A 22,829-nucleotide genomic window follows, 5' to 3' on the forward strand; every position below is an offset into this window, starting at 1 on the left:
AGACGAGGCAAGGTGAGCCCCTCCCCAGAGCTTTTCTCGAGCCCTTCAAAAGCTCTCGTCTCCTTAGAACATGCTTAAGCAACATAAGAGTTCATTTGAAACCGAAGTATGCCCCCTGTCCCTCATGATGACGTCAGAGTGATGGCAGTGTTTCAGTAGTGAGATCCCAGGTCCTCACCACATTCTAGCAGCGAATATGTATCAGGAAGTTCTGTTCGAATATGCATCCCTACACAGGCCATCCATATGCATTCATTTAAAAGTATATTTTTTTAAGTGCCAGTTAGGATGATAAAAATCAGTTGTTCTTAATTGAGTATAGAATATTTTTATTAACCTGCCTCCCCTCTAGTTTAGACCATGGGAACAAAGAAATAAAAGTTTCAAGTGGGAGAGGAGGCTGATTTTGGAACAGCATAGAGGAGAGTAGCCTGGATGGGCAATTAAAAGACAGTCCTGGGCTCCTAGGGAGTAGAGAAGTGGGGGAGGGGTCCATAAAATTGGGAGAGGGTCAAGAAAGACAGTAAAATTGTCTAAGTCCATTTGGACTACTATAACAAATTACCATAGACTGGGGAGCTTAAACAATAAACATTGATTTCTCAACAGTTCTGAAGGGTGCAAAGTCCAAGATCCAGTCACTGGCAGATTCGGTGTCTCAGGAAAGCCTGTTTCCTGATTCATAGATGGCCATCTTCCTTCTGTGCCCTCACATGGCAGAGAAAGCTAAGTAGCTAGCTCAGCACTAATCCCACTCATGAGGGCTCCACCCTCATGGCCAAATCACCTTCCAAGGGCTACACTTCCAAACAGCATTACGTTGGGGATTAAGATTTCTTTTTATAAAATAATTTTTTATTTTTTAATTACAGTTAACATATCATATTAGTTTCAGGTGTACAACATAATGATTAGACATTTATGTAACTTATGAAGTAATCACTCTGATAAATCTACTATCCAACTGATATATAGCTATTATAATGTTACTGGCTGTATTTCCTCTACTATAGTTTACATTCCCATGACTGTTTTGTAACTACTAATTTGTACTTCTTAATCCCTTCCCCTTTTTCACTCATCCTCTGAACCCCTTCCCATCTGCCAGTGATCAAAATGTTCTCTGTATCCTTGAGGTTTTTTCTGTTTTTCCAGTTATTTTGTTTTTTAGATTCCACATATAAGCGAAATTATATGGTATTTGTCTTTGTCTGACTAATTTCACTCAGCCTAATACCCTCTAGGTCCATGTTATTGCAGATGGCAAGATTTCATTCTTTTTGTGGCTGAGTAATATTCTATGACATATATGTACCACTTCTTTATCCATTCATCCATCTATTGATGGACACTTAGTTGCTTCCATATCTTAGCTATTGCAGATGATGCTGCAGTGAACATATGGATATATTTTAGGTTTCTTCAGATAAATATGCATAAGTGGAATTACTGGGTCATCCTTTGTCTCTTGTTATAGCCTTTGTTTTAAAGTCTATTTTGTCTGGTACAAGTATTGCTACCCCAGCTTTTTTGTTTGTTTCCATTTGCATAAAATATCTTCTTCCATCCCTTTACTTTCAGTCTGTGTGTGTCTTTCATTCTGAAGTGAGTCTCCTATAGACAGTATGTAAGGGTCTTGTTTTCCTATCCATTCAGTCGCCCTCTGTCTTCTGATTGGAGTATTTGATCCATTTACATTTAAAGTAATTGTCGATATATAGTTATTACCATTTTATTATTCATATTTTTAATCTTTCTTTCTCCTTCTTAAAGAAGTCCCTCTAACATTTCCTGTAATACTGGTTTGGTGGCAATGAACTCCTTTAGTTTTTTCTTGTCTAGGAAGCTCTTTATCTGTCCTTTGCTGGGTAGAGCAATCTTGGTTGTAGGTCCTTGCTTTTTATCACTTTGATTATTTCATGCCAGTCCCTTCTGTTTGCAAAGTGTCTGCTGAGAAAGCAGCTGATAGTCTTATGGGTGCTCCCTTGTAGGTAACTAACTGCTTTTCTCTGCCTGCTTTTAAGATTCTCTCTTCATCTTTAACCTTTGGCATCTTAATTATGATGTGCCTTGGTGTGGGCCTCTTTGGGTTCATCTTATTTGGAACTCTCTGCACTTCCTGGCTTGTATGTCTACTTCCTTGGACAGGTTAGGAAACTCTTCTGTCATTATTTCTTCAAATAGGTTTTCAATTCTTTGTTCTCTCTCTCTTCTCCTTCCAGTGCCTCTATGATGGGACTTGGTATGCTTGACATTGACCTCGAGGCCCCTTAAACCATCCTCACGTTTTTGGATTCTTTTTTCTTGTTGCTGTTTTGATTGAGTGTTTTCTGCTATCTTATCTTCCAAATAACTGATTTGATCCTTTGTTTTACCTAATCTATTTTTAATTCCCTCTAATGTATTCTTCATTTCTGCCTGGTTTCTTTTTTATGTTTTCTATCTCCATTTTTATGTTTTCTATTTCTTTGTTGAAGTTCCCACTGAGATCATTGAGCATCCTTGTAACCAGCGTTTTGAACTCTGCATCTGGTAGATTGCTTGTCTCTATTTTGTTTAGTTCTTTTTTGGGGGGAGCTTTGTTCTGTTCTTTCATTTGGGACATGTTTCTTTGTTGGCTGCCTCCCTGTCTTTGTTTATATGTATTATGTTGAGTGGCTATGTCTCCCAGTCTTAGTAGGTGTCCTGTGGGGCCCTTTGGCACAATCTCCCTGGTCACCTGAGCCAGGTGCTCCAGGTATGTACTTTATGTGGGTTGTGTGTGCCCTCCTGTTATAGATGAGCCTCCATTGCTATTGGCATGTCACTGGCAAAGACTGACCCTCAGGCTGATTATGAGGACTGACTGTGACTTACAGTGAAGGAGCTGTTGTACAGGGGCTGACCCTATGGAGCAAGGTTCGCTTTTACAGGGCTCAGGTGTCTGTCCTTTGGGTGTGTCTTTTGTGTAACTGATTGGGTGGTGCTCTGGTGTGGTATGAAGCTGGCTACCAGGGCCTCTTGGGAAGGTCTCTGGTATAGGCCAAGATCAGCTGCTGCCTGGTCCCTTCCCAGGGCCACTTGATATGAGCTACAAAGTGATCTGCAATGGTTGCCACTTGTGCTGGGCTTAGAGATGCCTAGGAGAGGCTAAGCAGTGAACCGAGGCCAGTTGCTACTCGTGCTTGTTTTGGGTTTGTGAACTTTGAAAAGTTTTAGGAAATTCTGCAGAATGAGACAAGACAGAATGTTTTGTTTGGAAAAGCCACTAGAAGCAGCTTGGGTAGGCCTATAAGTTGGATGGGGAGGGGTCTTGGGGAATCACCAGGGCAGGGTGAATGGTGTTAGCTAGGTTGATAGATACTCAGATATGGTGCCCTCCTGAGCGTGCAGGCTGGGTTGGGGGAAGGCTCAACAAAGGAACAATGGGTTCTGCCAACACTTTTGCCTGAGAGAAAATTGCCCCTCTGGCTCTTGCCCTAAAGCCAGACAATTCTTTCCTCCCAGTATGTCCCTAGCACTTTTCAAGCTGCTGCCCCAGCTCCAGAGCTCAGAATGAGTGAGTCTGTCAGTTAGTAAGTCCATGAACACCTGGGACCCCAATAGCCCTTTGTCTCATGTAGTCATAATCTCCACTGATTTCACAGCCAGAGGTTGTGGGGACTTCTTGTACAGGCACTGAAACCCTGGACGAGGGAACCTGGTGTGTGGCTAGGACACTTCGCTCCTCATGGGTGACCTCCCTCCCAATTTTTAACAGCCATATGTGGGTGTGGGGCAAGCTTGTTCCAAGTGTCTACCCCTCCTGCCAGTCCTTAGTTGTAGGACTTCTGTTCAGCTATATTTCAGGCAGTTCTCAATGACGGTTGTTCTGTGGTTTAGTTGTAATTTTCATGTGGTCTGGGAGGAGGCAAGCACAGTGTTTACCTACTCTGCCATCTTGACTAGAAGCCAAGATTTCAACACATGAATTGGGAATGACACAGTCATATAGTCCATAATAGAGACCTCCAAAGATACACTTTACCTACTTTACAATTTTGCATAGAACCACGATGCTGTCATACACCACTGAAAATCAAGAGTGCTTTCTTATAAATTGCAAGATTCATAAAACTCAATGCAATAAAAATCATAGGGCACTTTTCACTATAATACTTTCCCAAGAAGTTGGTCTACCTAATGCTAGTAAATAATCTCAAGAACACAAAATGTCAATTTAATTAACCATTGGAGTCAATGCTTTATTTCTGGTAACAGTGGATCCTAGACAGGTGGCACCAAATCTACACAGACTTCCCAAGGTAATGACAGCCCCTAATTAAAATGATGGTGGAAGCTCTCGGTACCTGCTAACATTGTACCTGTAAAGACTATGTAGATCTTATTATTTTTAAGTTCATTTTTAGACTCACTAGTTCCTAATTTAGATTTCTACTTTAACAAATTCTATCTGAATGTCAGAAAAGGATCATGACCTTCTGGTTTGAAACTGTATCTTGCAATAGAACGTCACTTGTTTACGGGATTCCAATTTCAATTTGAGTAATTTTTGACAGAGCGCTGCATGTAGTGTCAACATACGGGGCCATGGTGAAGAATGTCTTAATTTCATTTTCTTTTATGTGTTAATTCTGTAATTGCTTCCCAGCCACTTAACTCGGTAGAGTGAGGGACATGAAGTACTTAATGGGGATGCTGGCGGGGAAGGACATTTTGTAAGCTTTTTTAGGCATTGATGGATATACGTGGAACATTATATTACCAACAGGTTATTTAAGACTGTGCAATTAAAAAGTAATTAGGTAACTAAAGCATCAAGGGTTTTAGATCTATGACAACTGGAAAAAAACAAATGGGATATTAAAAGATAAAAAATGATTGCACCATTATGTGAAGTTTTTTGCTTTTTAAATACATCTGTGTATCAAAAGGAGTTTCTAGCAGGGTTTGCAGCCAAAGTGATGCTTCTTCATTGTTTTGTGCTTCAAGATAATGATACTTAAAACTTTCCTCTCTTACCTCCCACCAGTTATTCTTAGAGGCAGGTTGGGGTGAATGGGCTGGCAGGGAGATGGCATGAAGAAACGGTACAGAGAAAAAAATGAAATGATATTAAACCAGTGAGAGAAATGAGGGGCATTACAATATATTTGAAAGAACCTGAGCTCCCAGTCAGGTAACCCCAAATTTCAGTACCAGCTTCACCACACACCCTATGGAAGGCACTTCCACTCTCTGAGTACCAGTCTCCTCACTTATAAGTTTATCATAGCCACAGCACCCACTCATAAGTATACATGTTGGGTAAAGTTAGTAAAGTGCTGTCATCCACAGGGCCCTGTGTCAGGCAAGACACCCAAGGCCAAAATAGTGTGGTGTGGTGTTTCCCTCATCCCACCCCTACGCCTTCGTCTCCATGGAGTCTCCCAGAGACAGCATCTTGATGCTTCCATCTGTGTACTGCCTTCTGGACCTGCCTTTGCTCTAGGGGAGGAGAGGCAGGGCACAAGACAATGAGCAGCAAGGTGATGACACATCAGCCTCCTTGGGGCAGTTCCTCCCAGCATGCAGGACATGGCCGGTAATCTTTTCCAGACAGAGTTAGCAGGAGGTAGCATTGCCTATCTACAGGTATACATGGGGATAGAAACAGTAAAATGATTAGTAATTACTTTTAAAAAAAAAAAGTGTCTGCCACCCAAACTGCTTTTGTGCACAGCACCTGGTGAGAACCACGCTCCAGGATGTGACTATTTTAGGCTGTTTTTAATTAAATGATCTGGCGTACATTTACCCATAGATAGGATGTTGGATCACTTTGAATGTTGCTGGTCTAGAACATTCTAGAAAGGAAGAAAGCAGCTACTTCTCTGGTCATTTGCCTTGGCTCTAAAATATGCTGATTTGCAAAGGAAACTAATGGTTATTTGTGTCATCTTTTCCCAGAACATAATTGCTGAGCATGAAATCCGTAATATCTCCTGTGCTGCCCAGGACCCAGAAGACCTCTCAACATTTGCTTATATCACGAAAGATTTGAAGTCCAATCACCACTACTGTCATGTGTTTACCGCCTTCGATGTGGTGAGTAACTACCCTCTTTGGACAAATTAAATATTTCCCCAAACGTACCTGGATATTATTGAAAGCCCAACTGGCAATTAAGGTACTTGGCGTGTTTACCAAGTGTTAAGGTATATCTCGCATAAGGTATTTTACAGACTTAGCTTTTCTGAGCTTTTTCTATAGAATGCTACTTCTACCTAGTATCTGATCTGTCTTTGCTCAACTACTAACTTCATTTTTTAGATTTGACGAATGCCTTTTTTTCTCTGGTATCAAAATATAGTAAATGTCTTCCAGCCTCCTTATTCCTTCACTGTATCTGTCAGTTGTCTCTGGTAGCCATTTCTAGATAGTAGGGAATAATAATCTGGGTTTGTTTGGAAAAATAAATTTCAGTGCCTCATACAATAGTATGGTTTTCTGTATTAAATAGAAGTCAAATTAGACACCTACAAATAATAATCAGGAACACCAAGATTTGGTCCATTTGCTTATTCGGAAGTTAGTCTTGTAATGATGTCTTTATGATATCACACCACTTATAGTCCTATTTGTCATTTAGCCTAAAAACTAGCTCATATATATCAAACTTGGAAAATGAAAGCAATTCTAGAAAACAATAAGTGTTCCTTAAAGGTATATATGTGGCTGTAACCATGAAATAATTTATAATCGGAAGAATTCTAAAGTGTCACTTTAATTTGACAATTCTACTCTGTTCATTGTATTTGAAATACAAATAGTTAAAGAATTACATAGAAATTATAGTGTAATATATTCTTGGCCAGCCCACAGTTCAATGTCCCGGGTAAGACTGCTCAAAGCAGTCATTTTCAGTTCTGACAAACACCCATGGACCAAGGACCACTATAAGGCAAAATCTGCCCCTTTTAAGGTATGTTAGGCTTACGCCCAGAGCATTTCCATCATGCTGCATGTGGCTCATCCCTTCAGTTTTTGAAAATTCCTTCTGTTTGGGGAGGCATGAGGAAAATAATGTAAAAGTGGCATGTGGTAACAGTAAAGAGTGCAAAACAAAGCCCTCAGAGGCCGCTCTAAATATCTCTGGATGTGTTTGTTTGCATGAGATCAGCGGTATTGATTAGTTATTTTAGCAAAGCTTTCTGGTGCCTTCAGCATAACTTACTGTGCTTATAAAGTGTAATTATTTTTTTAAACAGTAAAATTCCATTCTATCCTCGTATATTTTGGTTTGCATGAAACACCTTTCTCTGTGGGAGATGAACTGGTATCATAGAAGGAGCAGACAAATCAGAGTTCACATCCCATCACAGCTGTCCGCTCCCTCACCTTAGACAAGTTGCAGGACTTTCCTGAGTCTGATTTCCTTTGTGTATAAAACAGGTACAAGGATTTATACCTCACAGGTTTTCATTGGGATTCAAATGAAGGAGCTTATGTAGAGTGCCTCATAAATAACAGGCATTCAGTGTTAGTTCCACCCCCACCTGTTCTCTCTCTTGGCCTACTGGCATCACAATTGACAACCTGGCCCCTTGTTCTGCTAAAAGACATAAGATAAATTTGCCAGAAGTGTATTTATGGTCCAAAATTTTCCCACTGCCCTTGTAAAAGAACCAAAAAGAAAAAAAAAAAAGAAATAAATAAAATAAAAACAATAGAAAGAAAATATTGACTGCAGATTTCATACTGGTATATTGCCTCTATATATTGTTTTCATTGAATGTCAATATTTTGATAATTTTCTTAATGAATTCCAACCTTTCTCTGAGTATTAAAGCATTCTTCTCTAAACTGGTTTTTATAGTAATATATAATTTACCTTTATAAGAGTATCCAAAACATTATTCTACATTATTCTACATTCAAACTAAAAATGATAGCCATCTGCACCCCTGAGTTTTTTAGATATAGATAGATATAGATATAGATATAGATCTATATATATATAATCAACTGTTTAGTTTTAGGAGCAACATGATGTCCTTGATCAACATTTGGAAATTAGAGAATTGCTTCATTTTTTGGTTTTCATCCAGATGTTTGATTTAATGTAGACATTCACTAACTTAGGATTCTGGTATCAGCCCCAAAAGATTTTCATCCTGTACCACAAATCCACTATTTTAATCCTTTCTAGGTGAACACAGTTTGTCTAACTTCAAAAATAGTAACAGGAGGCACCAGCCTTGACCTGGGCCTTTGAGCAATTTTGAGATGCAACAAGCTTTGCTGGCACTAAAAAAAGCCTCTTTGAGCATGGATTTTGTATCTTTATGTAGGGCAGCTCAATGTTCGGTCCAATCTTGAAGCCTTAAAATTCTTTTGATATAAGTCAGTCCCCAAATGGCCAAAAGAAAAGAATACCTTAAGTATACATTTAATCTTTTAGCTTATATGTATATGTACATGTGCATTTTTAATTGCAAAGTCATTATCACTTTGACCTTATAGGTCTTTTATGGGTCACAAAATGTTTTTATGAGTATCTGCTATTATCAAAAAATTTAATGACATCTCAGATGCTTCTAGTTTATGGAGAGTTAGATTTGAAATAGAGCATCTTCCCATCCTGTGATCTCAGAAGGGAGGCCCAAACCTCCTTACAAAAGCTAGCATATGAATTTAGCATAGTCCACTTACTAGAGTCTAATATACTCAGACTCCAGGAGCGGGTGGAGTGTGCCCTGTTTCCCAAGATCATTTGGCTGTGATAGATTTTTTTGGAGAACACCTTGCAGGGATGGAGTTCTGTAGAACACACTTCAAAAAATGTTATACTTCACGATCTCTATGCCTATTTCCATTTCTTAGAATCTGTGCTACATTCAGCATGTGATATTTTCAGTTTAGGTAACAGGTAGATGAAAATGAAAAGACTAGAGCAAAAATGGTATTAGGGTTTCCAAGAAAAAAAGCCAGTACGTACCTACCGGCAAGTACCAGGCCTGCTGTGCATTCTAGACTCTATTGCGGCAGCTGATTTCTATTCACGTTTCTAACTTGCTAGGCCTGGAACACGCCTCACCCACCACAGAACAAAAGGCTTTCCTAATTCCATCTTTCAAGCAATGAGAACTTAGGGGAAGAGGGAACAGTAGGACTGAGTAGAAAAGAAGGATGTATTAAGAGGTTAGAAGTCATGGGGTTAAAAACAGATTCAGCGTGAACTTTCTGCCTTTCTTATCTCAAATGAGTGAAGGAGAATTCCATGCAGCTAGGATTACAGAAGGGGGGATGGGTATTTCAGTGGCCCAAGGCTGCAGTGATCATCCTTCAAAGGCCACGATAGGTAAGAGACAAGTATAACCAAGCTAATTTGGAAATTATGATCTTTTATATATTATTCACTTGGTTAGTCTAGAATTCTAAGTCATAGAATTGAGGTGGGTCAGTCAGAAAGATTTTCATGCACTATCTGTGAGAGTATCAGATCTATTTTAAAACTCTGGAAAAGACCTCATTCAATAGTTTTAAAATACGAAAAGTTTGTTTTTTCAAATAGCGTTAAAAGCCATGACTGCTGCTAGACCCTTACTAATTCTCACTTCTCTATAAAGAATATGTTTGCAGTCCTTGATATTTTTAACCATGCTCATTTTCCTCTTACTTGCAACCCCCAAATGCTGTAATCTTCAGTGTGCAGCGTGGCATGGCTTCGACTGGCTCCAGAATGTGTAGGGAATGTCGAAGCCGTGATGCTGGTGGGTGGTGCGTGGGGGAGATGAAGCTCCCTCTCTCCTGTGCTTTCTTGGCTTAGTGTGGGCCATGAAATGATCTAAACTGGAGACACAAAAATGACAAAATGCGAGAAAGCATGGTCAGTGGACTGTGCAATAACATTTCATAGTACTCTACCATCAATATGTACCAGCGAGCAAAGCAGAGAAGAACTTTCTGCTGGAGCGGACTTGCTAAAAGTCAGCCACATCGTCATGATGAATGAGACCTGTGCCAACTTTCGACTTTGGCTTTGCTGCAAGTTTCTTTCTTGGTTGTCTCATCAGTTTAATGAAATTAAAATTCCTAAGCCTTTTTTTCCCCCCAGTTTTACTGAAATATAATCGACATAGAACATTGTATTCGTTTTAGGTACACAACATAATGATTTGGTGTATATATGTATATACAGTAAAATGATCACCACAATGAATTTATTTAATGTCCATCACCTCACACATTTACAAATTTTTGCCCTCTGATGACAGCTTTAAGATCTCCTCTTTTCGCAGCTTTCAAATATATAATACAGTCTGGTTAACTATAATCACCATGTTTCACATTATATCCCCAGAACTCATTGCCTTGTAACTGGAAGTTTGGACCTTTTGATCACCTTCACCATTTCACTCTTTCTTAAACGCTGAGATTATTTCCACGGAGTAGTTTGAGGTTCCTGATGAAAAGTGTCTGTGGCTTATGTTGCAGAGATTGTCCCACCAAGTGGGAACTTAAAGGTACAAAAGAACTTTTGTAATTGATGTTAGTTGACCTCTGACAACTAAATCGATATCCTATGTGGAGCTAGGTGGTCTCTTTCATTGCTTTTCATTTTCTCCAGCTGAAAATGGCGCTCAACCTATTTGACCTGATACAATGAAAGTACATGACAAGCTAAGAAAACATTAAAGTGCATAGAGCCTTTAAGATTGAACTGGAACACTTTCCCTGGCTAGTCTCCCACTTAGGAATCAACAACCTACAGGTAGAGTAGAAGCCTTCTCTGGCCCTATGCAGCCAGCTGACACCCATCAACAAGGTCTGTCACAGGAGGGATCCTGCTCCTGAGAACAGTGAATGGCCCTGATTGAATAATAAAGGCAGCACCACAACCCATGGTCCTTATACACCACCCACCCACCCACCCCACCCACTCCCACCAAAAAAAAAGAATAAATGAACACTGCTGGGCTGCATTTATCTATATCTGTTCTCCATTTAGCATAAATCATTGAGAATTAACTATAACCAAGCCTTAAAGCCATTGGTGGGTGGATATTCAAAGAATAATAGTCACTCTTTTTCTCTCTCATCCCTGTTGGGATGTCACCAGAGCCTGAAATTCATTACATTTTTTATAAAGTTGGAAAGAAGATAGGCATTCTGAAGTTTTTTCTCACAGATTGTTTTGCAGCATCCATACATGTATTCATTATCTCTCTCTCCTAAATAGCTAAATATCAGGTGTCGTGTTCAGAGTGTGGCCTTTAGAATCAGGCTGGTTTTAAATCCCAAGTCAGCACTTCTTACTTTTATAGTTTGGGCAAGAACACCTCTAATCCTCAGTTTCCTCACCTGTGAACTAAAGATAACAATAGTACTCACCACCTACAGTTATTATAAGGATTAAATGAGACGGCAGATGCCTGTTTCCTGCATGTGATGTCCAGTCAGTCTTCACTGCTGAGGGCGGGAGAGCAGTAGGAGCAGGTGATGGTGATGGCTGTATTCTTTCCCGTTGTCAGACCCTGTGTGAGGATCTATGTCCCAGTGTTTAGCTTACCACATGTGTGCTGCAGCAGTCTTCCACACCTGAGGGAAAAAGTCCTTATGAAACACCTTTATTGAGTGCCTACTATGAGTCAGGCACAGGTCCCTGCACTCCAGGAGCTCATAGTTTCGTAAGGGAAGTGGGGACATAACAGATAGTTGCAACAAAATTATACCTGCGCTATCCTGGAGTTGTGCCAGCACCCAGCGAGGCTGAGGCTCCCAAAGGAGGGGCACTAGGGCTGGAAACTGAACATTTAGTTTATGTGAACATGTGGTAAGTTTGGAGGAGTGACAGCTCATTAATTCACTTATGATGAGCTTGGAGCATTAGACAGGCATCTGCAATAAGCAAGAAAAAGTCATTTATATTTACTGTGTTTACTAAGCCGAGGAAATGGACTTGTCCATTTGAGAAAGACTTTTAGCAGCAAGGGTTAAAATAAAAAGGGTATGATTTTGGTAAGAGTTTCTTTTGAAGGCATCACAAGTTAGTGAAGGGTTCACGGTAGCTTCCGCCAGGAGCTTTTAGTTTTGGAAGCTGGGGAGAGGTTGAAATCTAGCATATCTCTCCTCTGTACACCCTTTTCCCAAACCCCTGCTGAGAACAGGATAAAGATCATTAGGCCGTGTCTCCCTTCTGTCCTATTGGCCAGTCCCTCCAAGATGGGTGCTGTCTTGCCACCTTAGGCTATGGTTCCATGAGGACAGGTGACCACAGGGCACAAGTGCATGACAAACCTAGAATGTGATAAAGCAAGTCATGATTTAGAGAGCAGGGCCCAACCTCCTCCCTGGGTCTTTTGCTCAGCCGATGTGCACTCATGTACCAGGGTGAGGCATGAAGTGAAACTTCAGCTGATACTGTGGAAAGCTCTGCCACCGATAAAAAGGTTTTTGAAGAACGTTTAATGGCATGCAAAAACCACACAAGATTTAATGTTACATGAAAAAGCATCTTATGCAACTGCATATAAAAAGTCTGATTCTAATTGCGTTTATAAATTCACATATGTAAATATTCATATACCATATAAAAATATTTGTATAAAAAGAAAATACACCAAAATACATTGGTGCCTATATCCCAGCAGTAGAATTTTACAGGTGATTTTTATTTTATTTTTGATGTATTTTCAAAATTTTCTACATGCATCCTGTTATAATTAAGGGAAAATATTGATTTCATGATTCTTTTAATTAGCTGAAATTAGCCGTAAAAAAAAAAACTATCTCCATTTTGGCCACTTGATATGTCAGCCCTGGACCAGATAGGCATCTTAGCAGAGTGCCTAATATTTATGTCTAAATGCTAATGACCTATGATTGGGCAATATTTATTTCTATAAATATAATCTATCAAGATTCATTTCTGGCTTGTACTTGAGAGAACTAACTATAGGTAGAGCTAAGGAGATGTCAATGAATTCTGTAACTATGCCCAGAATATTCTCAGTTATTTTTGCCTCAGGATGTGGGTGAACCAAGTTGTAGACGAAGCTTACCCTAAGTCTTAAAAAACAAGTACAAGCAAAATACAACCAAAAGAGAAATGTGGCTTCTTTCAGGGGACCCCACAGAAGACCCAAATTGAAAAACGCTTTCCTTTGTCTTCAGACCCGCGAGGGCATGGCCTGCATTTGTTCATCCAAACCTGCCCACGGGAGAGAAGACAGAAGGGAAGAAGTGGCTCTGGCCACCCACAGTCACCCTTATCTTTCCCTTAAGGTGCAAATCCTCTTATCTTAGGGACCTACCAGGCAGCTTCCTTTTTCAATTCTTCCAACAAATGTTAGTTGAGCACTCCACATATCCTAAGCCTTAGAGATACTAATTCAAATGAAACCAGAGCCCTCAAGGAGCTCGGTATACTTGGGGAGTTGGACCTATAAAGAGAAAATCCTAATGAATTCCATGCAGTGAGTAGAGCTGTGGAGCCACCTGAGGAGGAGCCCCTGACTGAGCCTGGGAGATCGGGAAAGAGGATTCAGAGAAGGCTTCTGGAAGATATAAGACCCCACGCGATTCTTCAGAGATAAGCAGTAGCTCACCAAAGGTGGGAGTTGGGAAAAGGATGCGTTGCCAAAAACAAAAGCCACTTTATAATAAGCAAAATACTTGGCCATTTGGGATAGTTTGGGGGGTGAGTGTTGCAGTGAGGACATCCTCTGAGATGAAAGCCAGCCCCTTGGTCGTTGCATTTCTAAGCACTGGCTGGTGGATTGTGCAGCCCTGCAATCTGGTCTTTGTGTAATGTGCTACGATTTAGTGTCGCACCCATAGAACCCTCGTCTCTAAACTGAATTCCTAGTTAGCTGGGTAAAAGACAAACAGCTTCTAATCAGAGAATCCTGGTGCTGCTAGGGTGGGAAGGGACCTGGAGGTCACCTGGACCAGACCCTGTCCTCAGTGCCATCTCCTCAGTGGCAGTGACGGGTGCCATAGGTAGGTAGCCTCCCGTGGATTTAGTCCATCCAGGTTATCCAGGTGTGCTCATCGTTCGCTGGCACTGCTGTACCAAATCACTGAGGGTCCTCGTAAGGCCGCTGGCTTCTCTGCCTCGCCCAGCTCATCCCTGTGTAGACACAGCCCTTGCTTTGAATGTCTATTTGCACCCTCTTCGGGTGTGGGTAGCCTCTGTCGACCTCAGAAAGTGCCTCTGCCGACCCCAAAAAGCCAAAGAATAGACAGGTTTGGCCTGTAGCTTTTCAAGGTTATGGAACGAACACATTTACTAAATGTCACTAAAACGTAGTGGTTGTTTTTTAATGCCAATGGAATTTGCCAATAGACAGGTCAGAATGGTCCACTTGTAAAGAGCAGCCTTCCAGCCTGGGCCAGCCTCTCTCCCTCTGGTGTCTGCTCCCCTCTCAGCTCATTTCCTTTTTTGTCACTTTGACTAGATGTTTTGGAGGCTTGTGTTTAATGTGCCTTGTCAGTCATTTTGGTTGTAATGGGTTAAACAATGTAAGCTCTCAAATAAATATTTTGCGATGGACACTATACCTGCCTCCTTCCATAAAGGATTTAAGGCAACCTACGCACATAGGTATGATAAACCTGAGAATATAGATACATACCAATCTAAATTAGGGAAAATACAGACTGAAAAGAAGGGTGAGGACAGCGTATTCATCCTCTCAGAAAACAAAACTTCAGTGAGACTGTAAGAACTTTTTGTCCTGGGTCTCCATGAGGGGATATTATAGGATAGTGTCTTCACCAGCATTCATACAGTGAATCTCCAACACACAAGATGGTTTTTTAGGGGGTCCCTCAATGAAAGTGGGGGGGCAGCACACCAGCTGACTCATGAAAGCAGGAAGACAGCATAGCCTATTATGAAGTCAGATCTGATATGAATCCTGACTCTGCCCCTTACTAGCTGTATGAATTTGGCCAGCTTAATCAATATTACTGATCCTGACCCTCTCACATGTAAAATAGGGATGATAATTCCTCCTGTGTTAAGTGGTTGTGAGGGTTAGGTAATCACATCAGACATTTAGCTCATCCCTGCAATGAGGTGAGCAGTGTCATGCGGTTGTTGCCACTACGACTGCTTTATCATCCCTATGAGAGGAAATAGAATGTGGTTCAAGTTCACAGGTGGTCTGACTTGGTGCAGGAATCAAGCCTAGCAGAGCTACGGGATGGGTTGACTGCATGTCCCTAAGTTAATGTCCACAGACAGCATTTGCCATCTTGGCTTAAGAGAAATTTCACAGTAGAAAGTTCAACTCTTTGCTTAGTACTTGGAGTAAAGGTATTGGGGTTCCAGGATAAAAGAAAAGCTGGGTGTTCTAAAATTCAACTGAGCAGATGTTAGAATTGACATCCAAGGTGAAAACTGAGGAGCCTAAACAAATTCTTGGCCAAGTAGATGGCCAGCCTGCCGGGACGTGGAGGTGAGCCATGGTAACACCTGCAAACAGGGCCTGGATTTTGCCTGGAAAACAGTTTCCAGCCTTCTCTGCCAAAGAATGAAGAGGCACTCAGAACTCCAAACTGACAGATAAAGAATGAATGAGATTATTTCGAGCTAGAAGATTTTTCTCTTGCTTTTAATTATCAGAATGGAAAAGCTCGTTATTTTTATGATTATAAAATTATTCATCTTCATTTGAATAAAGTCCAAAACATACAGAGAGGTACAGAAAAGACAAAAAATCATCCACGATCTCAACACCCAGTGATAACCACTAGTAACATTTTAGTATATAATATTCTTGTTTTCTATGCACATAGGCAGATGTCATCTATGTTTGTATAATGCATATATTTTCACTTGCAGTCTTTTAACTAGTTTTTTTTTTAAAACGACTTAATTTTCATTTTAAATGGCTGCCTAGTGTTCCACTGCAAGGATCTATGTAATTAATTAGTCTGCTATCAATGAAAACTTTAAACACTATAATGAATATTCTCGCAAACATGCCATTGAACCCTTGAGCCAAAAAGATTTTCAAACCAGGAGTTTCCAGCGCAAAAAAAAAAAAAAAAATCTAGTGAAACACCAGTTAATATAAATTAGTTATCTGGGTGGTCAGGGCTTTTTCTAGGGGACAGATTGCCCACGGTCCATGCGGCAGTTTTCCTGACACCAAAGTGATGAGTACGATGAGTACAACCTGTGACTAGGATGCAAGAAGACAGTGGGGGACAGCTCTTGGTCTCTCCATGAACCTCCCCTGCCCTACATCATTCAGTGAGCACTTCCTGGGCACTCACTGTAGGCCAGGCGTGGGCCAGGCACCAGGGCCTCAGTCCCTGACACATGGGCATAGTTCAGCAAACATCGCTGTTGACATTCACCTGTGATCCTGGCTGCCTAAAGGGACCCACAGTAAATACAAGCTACCTACACTTGTCTGCAGTTTGCATAAGAAAAACAATTTTGCATCCCTGATTACAATTAGGATCTATCCTTAAAATGGAATGACTCCTCGGCTTCCTCTAAGGTAGCAATTCTTAATCCACATATTAAAATCTCTGGGGGGCGGGGCAGGGAGAGCAGGGCTTCAGAGATCATGATGTGCCCCTTGGGCAGTTGTCCCCATTGAATTAGGACTCGCTGACTCCATCCTAAAGAGCATCTGCTGAAGAGCGAGTGTCGCCTGCATCCCTCACATCATCCTCACATCACCAAAGGGGCCCCCACAGGGTGAGAATGCCAGTGTTGGTACTTCATGTCAAGGGACACAAGGGACACCTTTCACCTGGAGACTGCCTCTCCTTCGGTCCTGGCATGAGTCTCAAACAAATTGCATGACCATTAGGTATCCTCACTCCAGCCAAGATGCATCAATCACCCAGAAGCTTCCATATTTAATGTTTTTAAGCTTTTGGTTTCCTAACAGTTTACAGAAGTCTTTTACATTAAGTACAGTTTTAAGGTGTAGCAGTCGAGAGGGCAGCCTATCAGAACACCAGGTGCTGGCTTTGTGAGCAAGTTAGTTAACTTTTCTAAGCTTAATTACCTCACCTGCAAAACAGGACTACTCATAGCCCCACAGCACAGAGTGGTCCGAATTAAATGAGAGGTCACGTAGAGCATATGGCGTGGTGCGTGGAGCATAGTAAATAATAAATGTTAACTGGTACTGTCATTGGGTTAACTGTTATTCTGAGTGATTCTCAAAAAAAAAAAAAAATCCAGTGAGGTGTGTACTGCATATGCTATTATCCCTGGTTTAATTTAAGAAAACCGAGGCTGAGAGCTCTTCCCAGTATTTCTCTTCTCCCACACCCGCACCAAACACCCACACATGCACGCACGCAGGCCACATTCTTTCATTGGTGGTCGATGTGAGGTAGGAAATACTCAAGGCCAATTGCCTTACATGTGATTCTAAAAAGAGACTCATGCTGGAAAGGCAGGTGTGTTCCAATAAGTGAGGAGAGGCAGAAGGTTCCAAGGTCACAGACAGACGCTGGGTTGAAGCATTTGAGCATTTGAGACAGGTGAGATAATAGAGGTAAAACTCCGTGAGTTTAAATTTATGCCTAATCGGGGTTAAGATCATGAGATCACGGTTATACCGACTTAAAAGGACACTCCAGCTCTGTGGTTTGGGCTGGCATGTGTGACCTGAGTGCTTACAGTGACCTGTGCCCAGGATGGCTCGAGGAATCAGCTACGTCTCCATGGCCAGGCTGGCGTGGTAGCCCCAGGATGGGCCTCCTGCCACCACATCCTGTTCATCCCAGTGCTGGGGCTGATTCTCCCTCCTGCTGCCTGAATGAGGGTCCAGCCAGCCTTCTTTGGCATCGCACAGCGCTCCAGTTATCTGTGGCTGCCTAATATACCACCCCAAAACTTGATGGCATAAAACAACACCCATTTTAGTGTATTTGCGATTCTGAGACTGGAATTTGGGCAGAACACGGCAGTTCTGTTCTTCTTTGCTCAACACTATCCAGGGCCTCTGCTGGGGGGTGCTCAGATCACTGCAGATGCTGGGACAGCTGGGCTGGGGCCATCTGTCTGAGCCTTGGGTCCTCTCCATGTGGCATCTCCTGGAGCTCGAATGTCAAGGATGACTCCTTCACTCCATAACTGGAGCCTGAGCTGGAGGGTGGCTGCAAATGCATTTTCTCTCCAGGCAGCTTCTCCCCGTGGCCAGCTCGGACATCCTCGTAGCACAGTCATCTCAGGGTGGTCACACTTTTTACACATGGCTGGTTCCCCTCGCAATAAGTGTAGTACAGGAGACCCAGGTGGAAGCTGCAAGACTCCTTGCAATCTAATCGTAGAAATCCCAGCATGTCATTTCTGTTACGTTCTACTATCGAGAACGTCATTAAAACCAATCCTGATTCAAGGGGGTCAACAGGGAACACAGCATAGGGAGGGGTGAATTGACGGCAGCCATCCCGGAGCTACCACATACAGATAGAGTTGAGAACAGGAGTCCTGAGTCACAAATATTGGTTCATATTTCAGCTTGGTAACTTTCTAGCTCTGTGATGTCAGGCAAGTTACTTAACCTCTCTGAGCCTCAATTTCCTTATCTATAAAGTGAGGATAATGATCTTCTACTGCAAATGGTTATGGTAAGACTTAAATGAGATACATTTAGTGCTTGGCACAAGGCCTAACACCTATCGAGTCTTCACTTTATAGCAAGTGTGCTACCTATAGTAATAACTTAGTAGTATTACTCCAGTTTGTCACTTGGCTTTTCATTCATTCAGCAAGCATCTCCTGCAGTATGTCAGGCAGTTTCAAACACTAGCCTCCCCACAGCGCAAGTATAATATATTGAAAGTAGAGACAAGTTAGGCTTTCGGGTTTTTTGAGAGGCATCACTGGCTATTCAATGCCAGCCAGCATCTCTGGGGTCAGCAAGCCTGGCTCAAGGAAGGAAGCAAGGGCTTGTCACTTAAGCCTCTCTGATATTGCAGTGTTATCTTTGGCCTTGTCCCAGTAGAGTCTCCTGCTCCCACAATAACAACTCTCCTCCCATTTTAAATAGTTGGGCTGTGACTAAGGAGAGGCAGAAGAAAAGAACCATCCTGCCCTGTTTAAACATGTGTCCTCTGACAAGTGTCTGTGCCCCTCGGGGCCCTGGTGTGTTGGTAGCACAGCACTCAGGTGCAGAAGCCCCATCAGCTGATGTGTGTCCACGGGCTCTCCCTGACATCTAGAATCGATACCTCAAATATTGAAGTGACAAAGTATAAGAAAGGTAACAATGTCCAACTCCTTACTACACGTAATCATAAAAGAACTCTGCAAAGCATTTTAAAATGAAATGGCAGGCAAGACTTCAAGGAGAACGCAAGCCAGACTAGGAGATGCCACTTGGCAGGGAACCTCAGTCCCACATTCTGGTCTCTGTGTCTTATTTGAGCAGTTTTCTAACACCAGGAACTAATTAAAAATGAAGGGGCAGAGCTTTCAACCCAGTACCTTTCGAAACCTTTAGGCTTCTTATAATAGTCATGTGAAAAATCTCACTTGCTTAAATGAGCATCTTTGACTTTAAGACTCTGGAGCTTTAAGTAAGTCTCACTTTCAGGAACTTGTTTTTAGGTTAATGATAAAGGAATTCACACTCATTAAGCTCCACTTTTTCAGCATCTAAAAGCTGCACAGTGTAGAATTACTGAATCTGTCAACTTTTTCTTAGTCCAGTTGCCCACTCAGAGCATAAAGATCTGCTACACATTCCTGACAGACGGACGTCAACCGTCTCCACGGTCATGATGACCAAGAGCCCACAAGTTCATGTGGAGACTGCAGAAGCCAGGAGCCCCAGTCCGCCTTCCAGAGGGGCCCCATCGTGCCCTGGGAGGCAAAGCTGACGATGACGTGAGTGCTGAGTGTAGGCAGTGGCAGGGCTCAGCCCTCTTTGTTCAGTGATGGCCAGAGCTGTCTGCCAGCCCTCCTCCACCATCATTTGTTGGTGCATTACTCACTTACTAGTCTGACTCATCCTCGGAGGCAAACATGAGCTCAGTGTTCATTGCAGGAAGTGCTCGGCTGTGTGAGGTTCATTGTCTCCAGCGAACATACATCTGCCTTGTGGGGCCATCATGTCTCAACAAGTAGCTGGAAGGCGGAGAAGACACATCCTCTGTCAAACTGACTCTCGTGCTCAGAGGCATTTTCCCATTTGGGTCTAAGACCATGTCAGTCAGTCATTGATCTGAAATCTGGTTGGTCCAGAAACCTGTGGGCCTCTCCCCCATGTCCTCGGAAACCTATCCTGCATCTTTTGCTCTGTCTTCATCAAGTGGGATCAGTCCCAAACAGTTCGCCTCAGGATCATGGGGCTTAAGCTATTTCGTGTGCTTGACCAGGGTGGAGAGGGGCAGGGAGAGAGGGCAGAGGTGGACAGGCAGCGTGAGAATGCTCTTTCCATAGTTTTGAAAAACTACGAACAGACATTCTAGTGACATTCATCAGAATGAAAACTTGGGACAGATCACGCCTGCTGTCTGTGACCAGTAGGCATCCACCTTGAATGAAGGCGAGGTTGTCAAGACCCCACCTCTTTGGGGTCAGACAGTGTCATGTTTTCTCCGTGAGAGAAGACAGGGTGGAGCTCTGCTTGGAAAAGAAGGCAGAAATGAAGGTACATATCTGGAGAGGAGAAAAGAAAGCTAGAAGTCATCTCGAGGGGGGCGATTGAAGGTCTGAAGACAACCTTTCTCCCAGGCGCTGCTTGGCACGGCATTCAGTCCTAACAGAATCTCCTGTCTCTTGCTGATTTGATGATAAAATATGGAGTGGACCCACAGGGAGAACAAACGCCTCAAGAAATAGATGGATAATTGGCTCTGTTTGCAGGCTCGCTGCTGTAACTGTGAGACACCACACCAGCATGACTAATGCCTCTCCCCTCTGCCGAAATTAGATTTTGATTGTGTTTCAGTGATATTCACTGAATCACAGATGTTTGAGGTAAAAAGACCCAAACTTCTGAAGAACACCTCCCGTGGAGTGTGTGGGATTGTTCTCACAGGCACGACTCCCAGGACTCAGCATCAGACCCAGAGTAACCCCTTCCCTCCCAAGGCCCAGGAAGCAAACCAGCCGCCCATGGGGGGCTCTGAATGGGGTGGACTCCTGGGCCAGGAAGTGGGGGCCCTGCTCCCCACAGGGATTCGGCTCCTTAATATGGCTACAAGCATGTCACATCAGTGACTCATGCTTTGTATAGACCCTAAGTTGGACGTGGAGTGTCCTGTTCTTCACAGGTTCCCACTGACTCACTGCCACATCCACTGGTCCTCACTGGTTTAGCTTCCACAGAGTCCCTCAGCCACTGGACTCTGCGATCTGCAGGGTACGTAGTCAACGCTTTCTCGTTCCTCTTGCAGAACCTGGCCTACGAAATCATCCTAACACTGGGACAGGCATTTGAAGTTGCTTACCAGCTCGCACTACAAGCAAGAAAAGGGGGCCATTCCTCCACACTCCCAGAAAGCTTTGAAAACAAACCCTCCAAGCCCATCCCCAAGCCCCGCGTTAGCATTCGCAAGTCAGTGGTAAGTAGAAAAGACACAGAGGTTCTGAAAACTGTGAGCGGGCGGGAAAGGGGCTGCTCGCCGGTCCCCTGCGGGATGTGGGTGCCAGTGAGAATCCAGGGCCTGCCCTTCCTGCTCTTGTCTTTGGCCGCCTCCCAGCACATGTCCATCATCCTCTCAGCCCAGTGCCTGAAAAGCATGGGGAACCTTCTGCCTCTACCTGGAGGCTCCCAAGAACATTTCACTTTCTCTGTCACCTGTAGCAGCCCTGTGAGGGGGACTGTGCACTGCTACTGTCTTTGATGACTCTTTTCTGAAGGTCCCAGCTTGGGACCGACTATGCCCCCTGAGGCTTTGGCTGCCATCCCACCAGAGGGCAAAGCCTCTCACAAGCCCCCGGCCAGTAGAGAGTCTGGCAGAGGCTCATGGGAAGGCATCCCTGGGCCCAGCTAGAGAAAGCTGCATGCACAGGCTGTGGGAAGGCCAGAGCCGGGGCCCCGGTGCCTGGCCCCACTGTGCCGTCTCCCAGCTGCCTGCCAGCTGCCTGCCGAGGCTTCCTACAGAGTGGTGACTGAGCCCAAGGTGCTGCCCCTCCTTTTCGTCATCTGCCTTCCTCCAGGAATTTCCTCCCACGAGCTCTGCAGACATCCTGTCTTAACAAACTTCCATGACTTCAAAGCGGCCTCCTCTGGTAGCAGCAATACGCAAAAGCCGGAGCGTTCCCAGCCAGCCTCCCGTCTGGTTTCAGCTCGGGCCGCCTGCCATGTGGCATCCTAGAACCGCTGGGACTTGGGGCAGGCAGGCATCCCCCGGATGCAGCTCTTGGGCCCACATATCCTTCCATCTGTAACTCTCTCCTCCTCCCAGCCAACCCCTGTCCCCAGGGTCATGGGGGAGGTGTAGGATTTTTAAGAGAGGCACCTTCCTTTGTGACCGTGTGGCTCCTTGTTGACAATCATCTCTTTGGCCTCTACCGTCACCATTCCTGGCAACTTCAGCATCCATGGGACCTCTCTGTTCCTTGCCGGCTCACTCCCGGGACCTTTCCTCCACCCCAGCCCAGCTGTTCACACCCAAGTATGTCACCCCTCATCGCTGGTCATCACTAGCAACTGCACGTCCCCTGAAAATCTTTCCTTCAGACACCACGCCGCTTCCCACCTGAGCACCTAACCAGCTCCGTTGGCTCCCAGTCCTGACGCACTCCCGGAACTCTAGACTTACATGTTCGAACATGTTCGAATTCTTCTTTGGGCTTATTTAACAGATGTCTGAAACTTAGTATGTCCAGAATAGAATTCTTGATTTTCCCCTCAAAGCTGTCTCTCTCT

The 22,829-nt window shown here is 43.3% G+C and overlaps 1 protein-coding gene across 10 annotated transcripts in view; it reads left to right on the top strand.

Moving 5' to 3' along the window:
- LOC120611598 (ankyrin repeat and sterile alpha motif domain-containing protein 1B-like) overlaps nucleotides 1-22,829 on the top strand; it is an 83,025-nt gene that overhangs the window by 48,166 nt on the left and 12,030 nt on the right. For 9 of the 10 annotated variants that reach the window (XM_039874045.1, XM_039874041.1, XM_039874042.1 and 6 more), the window contains 2 exons: nucleotides 5,929-6,066; nucleotides 21,352-21,519. In XM_039874045.1, coding sequence (XP_039729979.1) covers nucleotides 5,929-6,066; nucleotides 21,352-21,519 — 306 coding nt within the window. Of the gene's footprint in view, nucleotides 1-5,928; nucleotides 6,067-21,351; nucleotides 21,520-22,117; nucleotides 22,726-22,829 lie in introns of those variants that run through there. The other variant, XM_039874040.1, reaches the window with a different exon arrangement.

Source organism: Pteropus medius, unplaced genomic scaffold (assembly GCF_902729225.1).
Source record: "Pteropus medius unplaced genomic scaffold, Ma_sr-lr_union100, whole genome shotgun sequence".
NCBI classification, from domain to species: Eukaryota; Metazoa; Chordata; class Mammalia; order Chiroptera; family Pteropodidae; genus Pteropus; species Pteropus medius.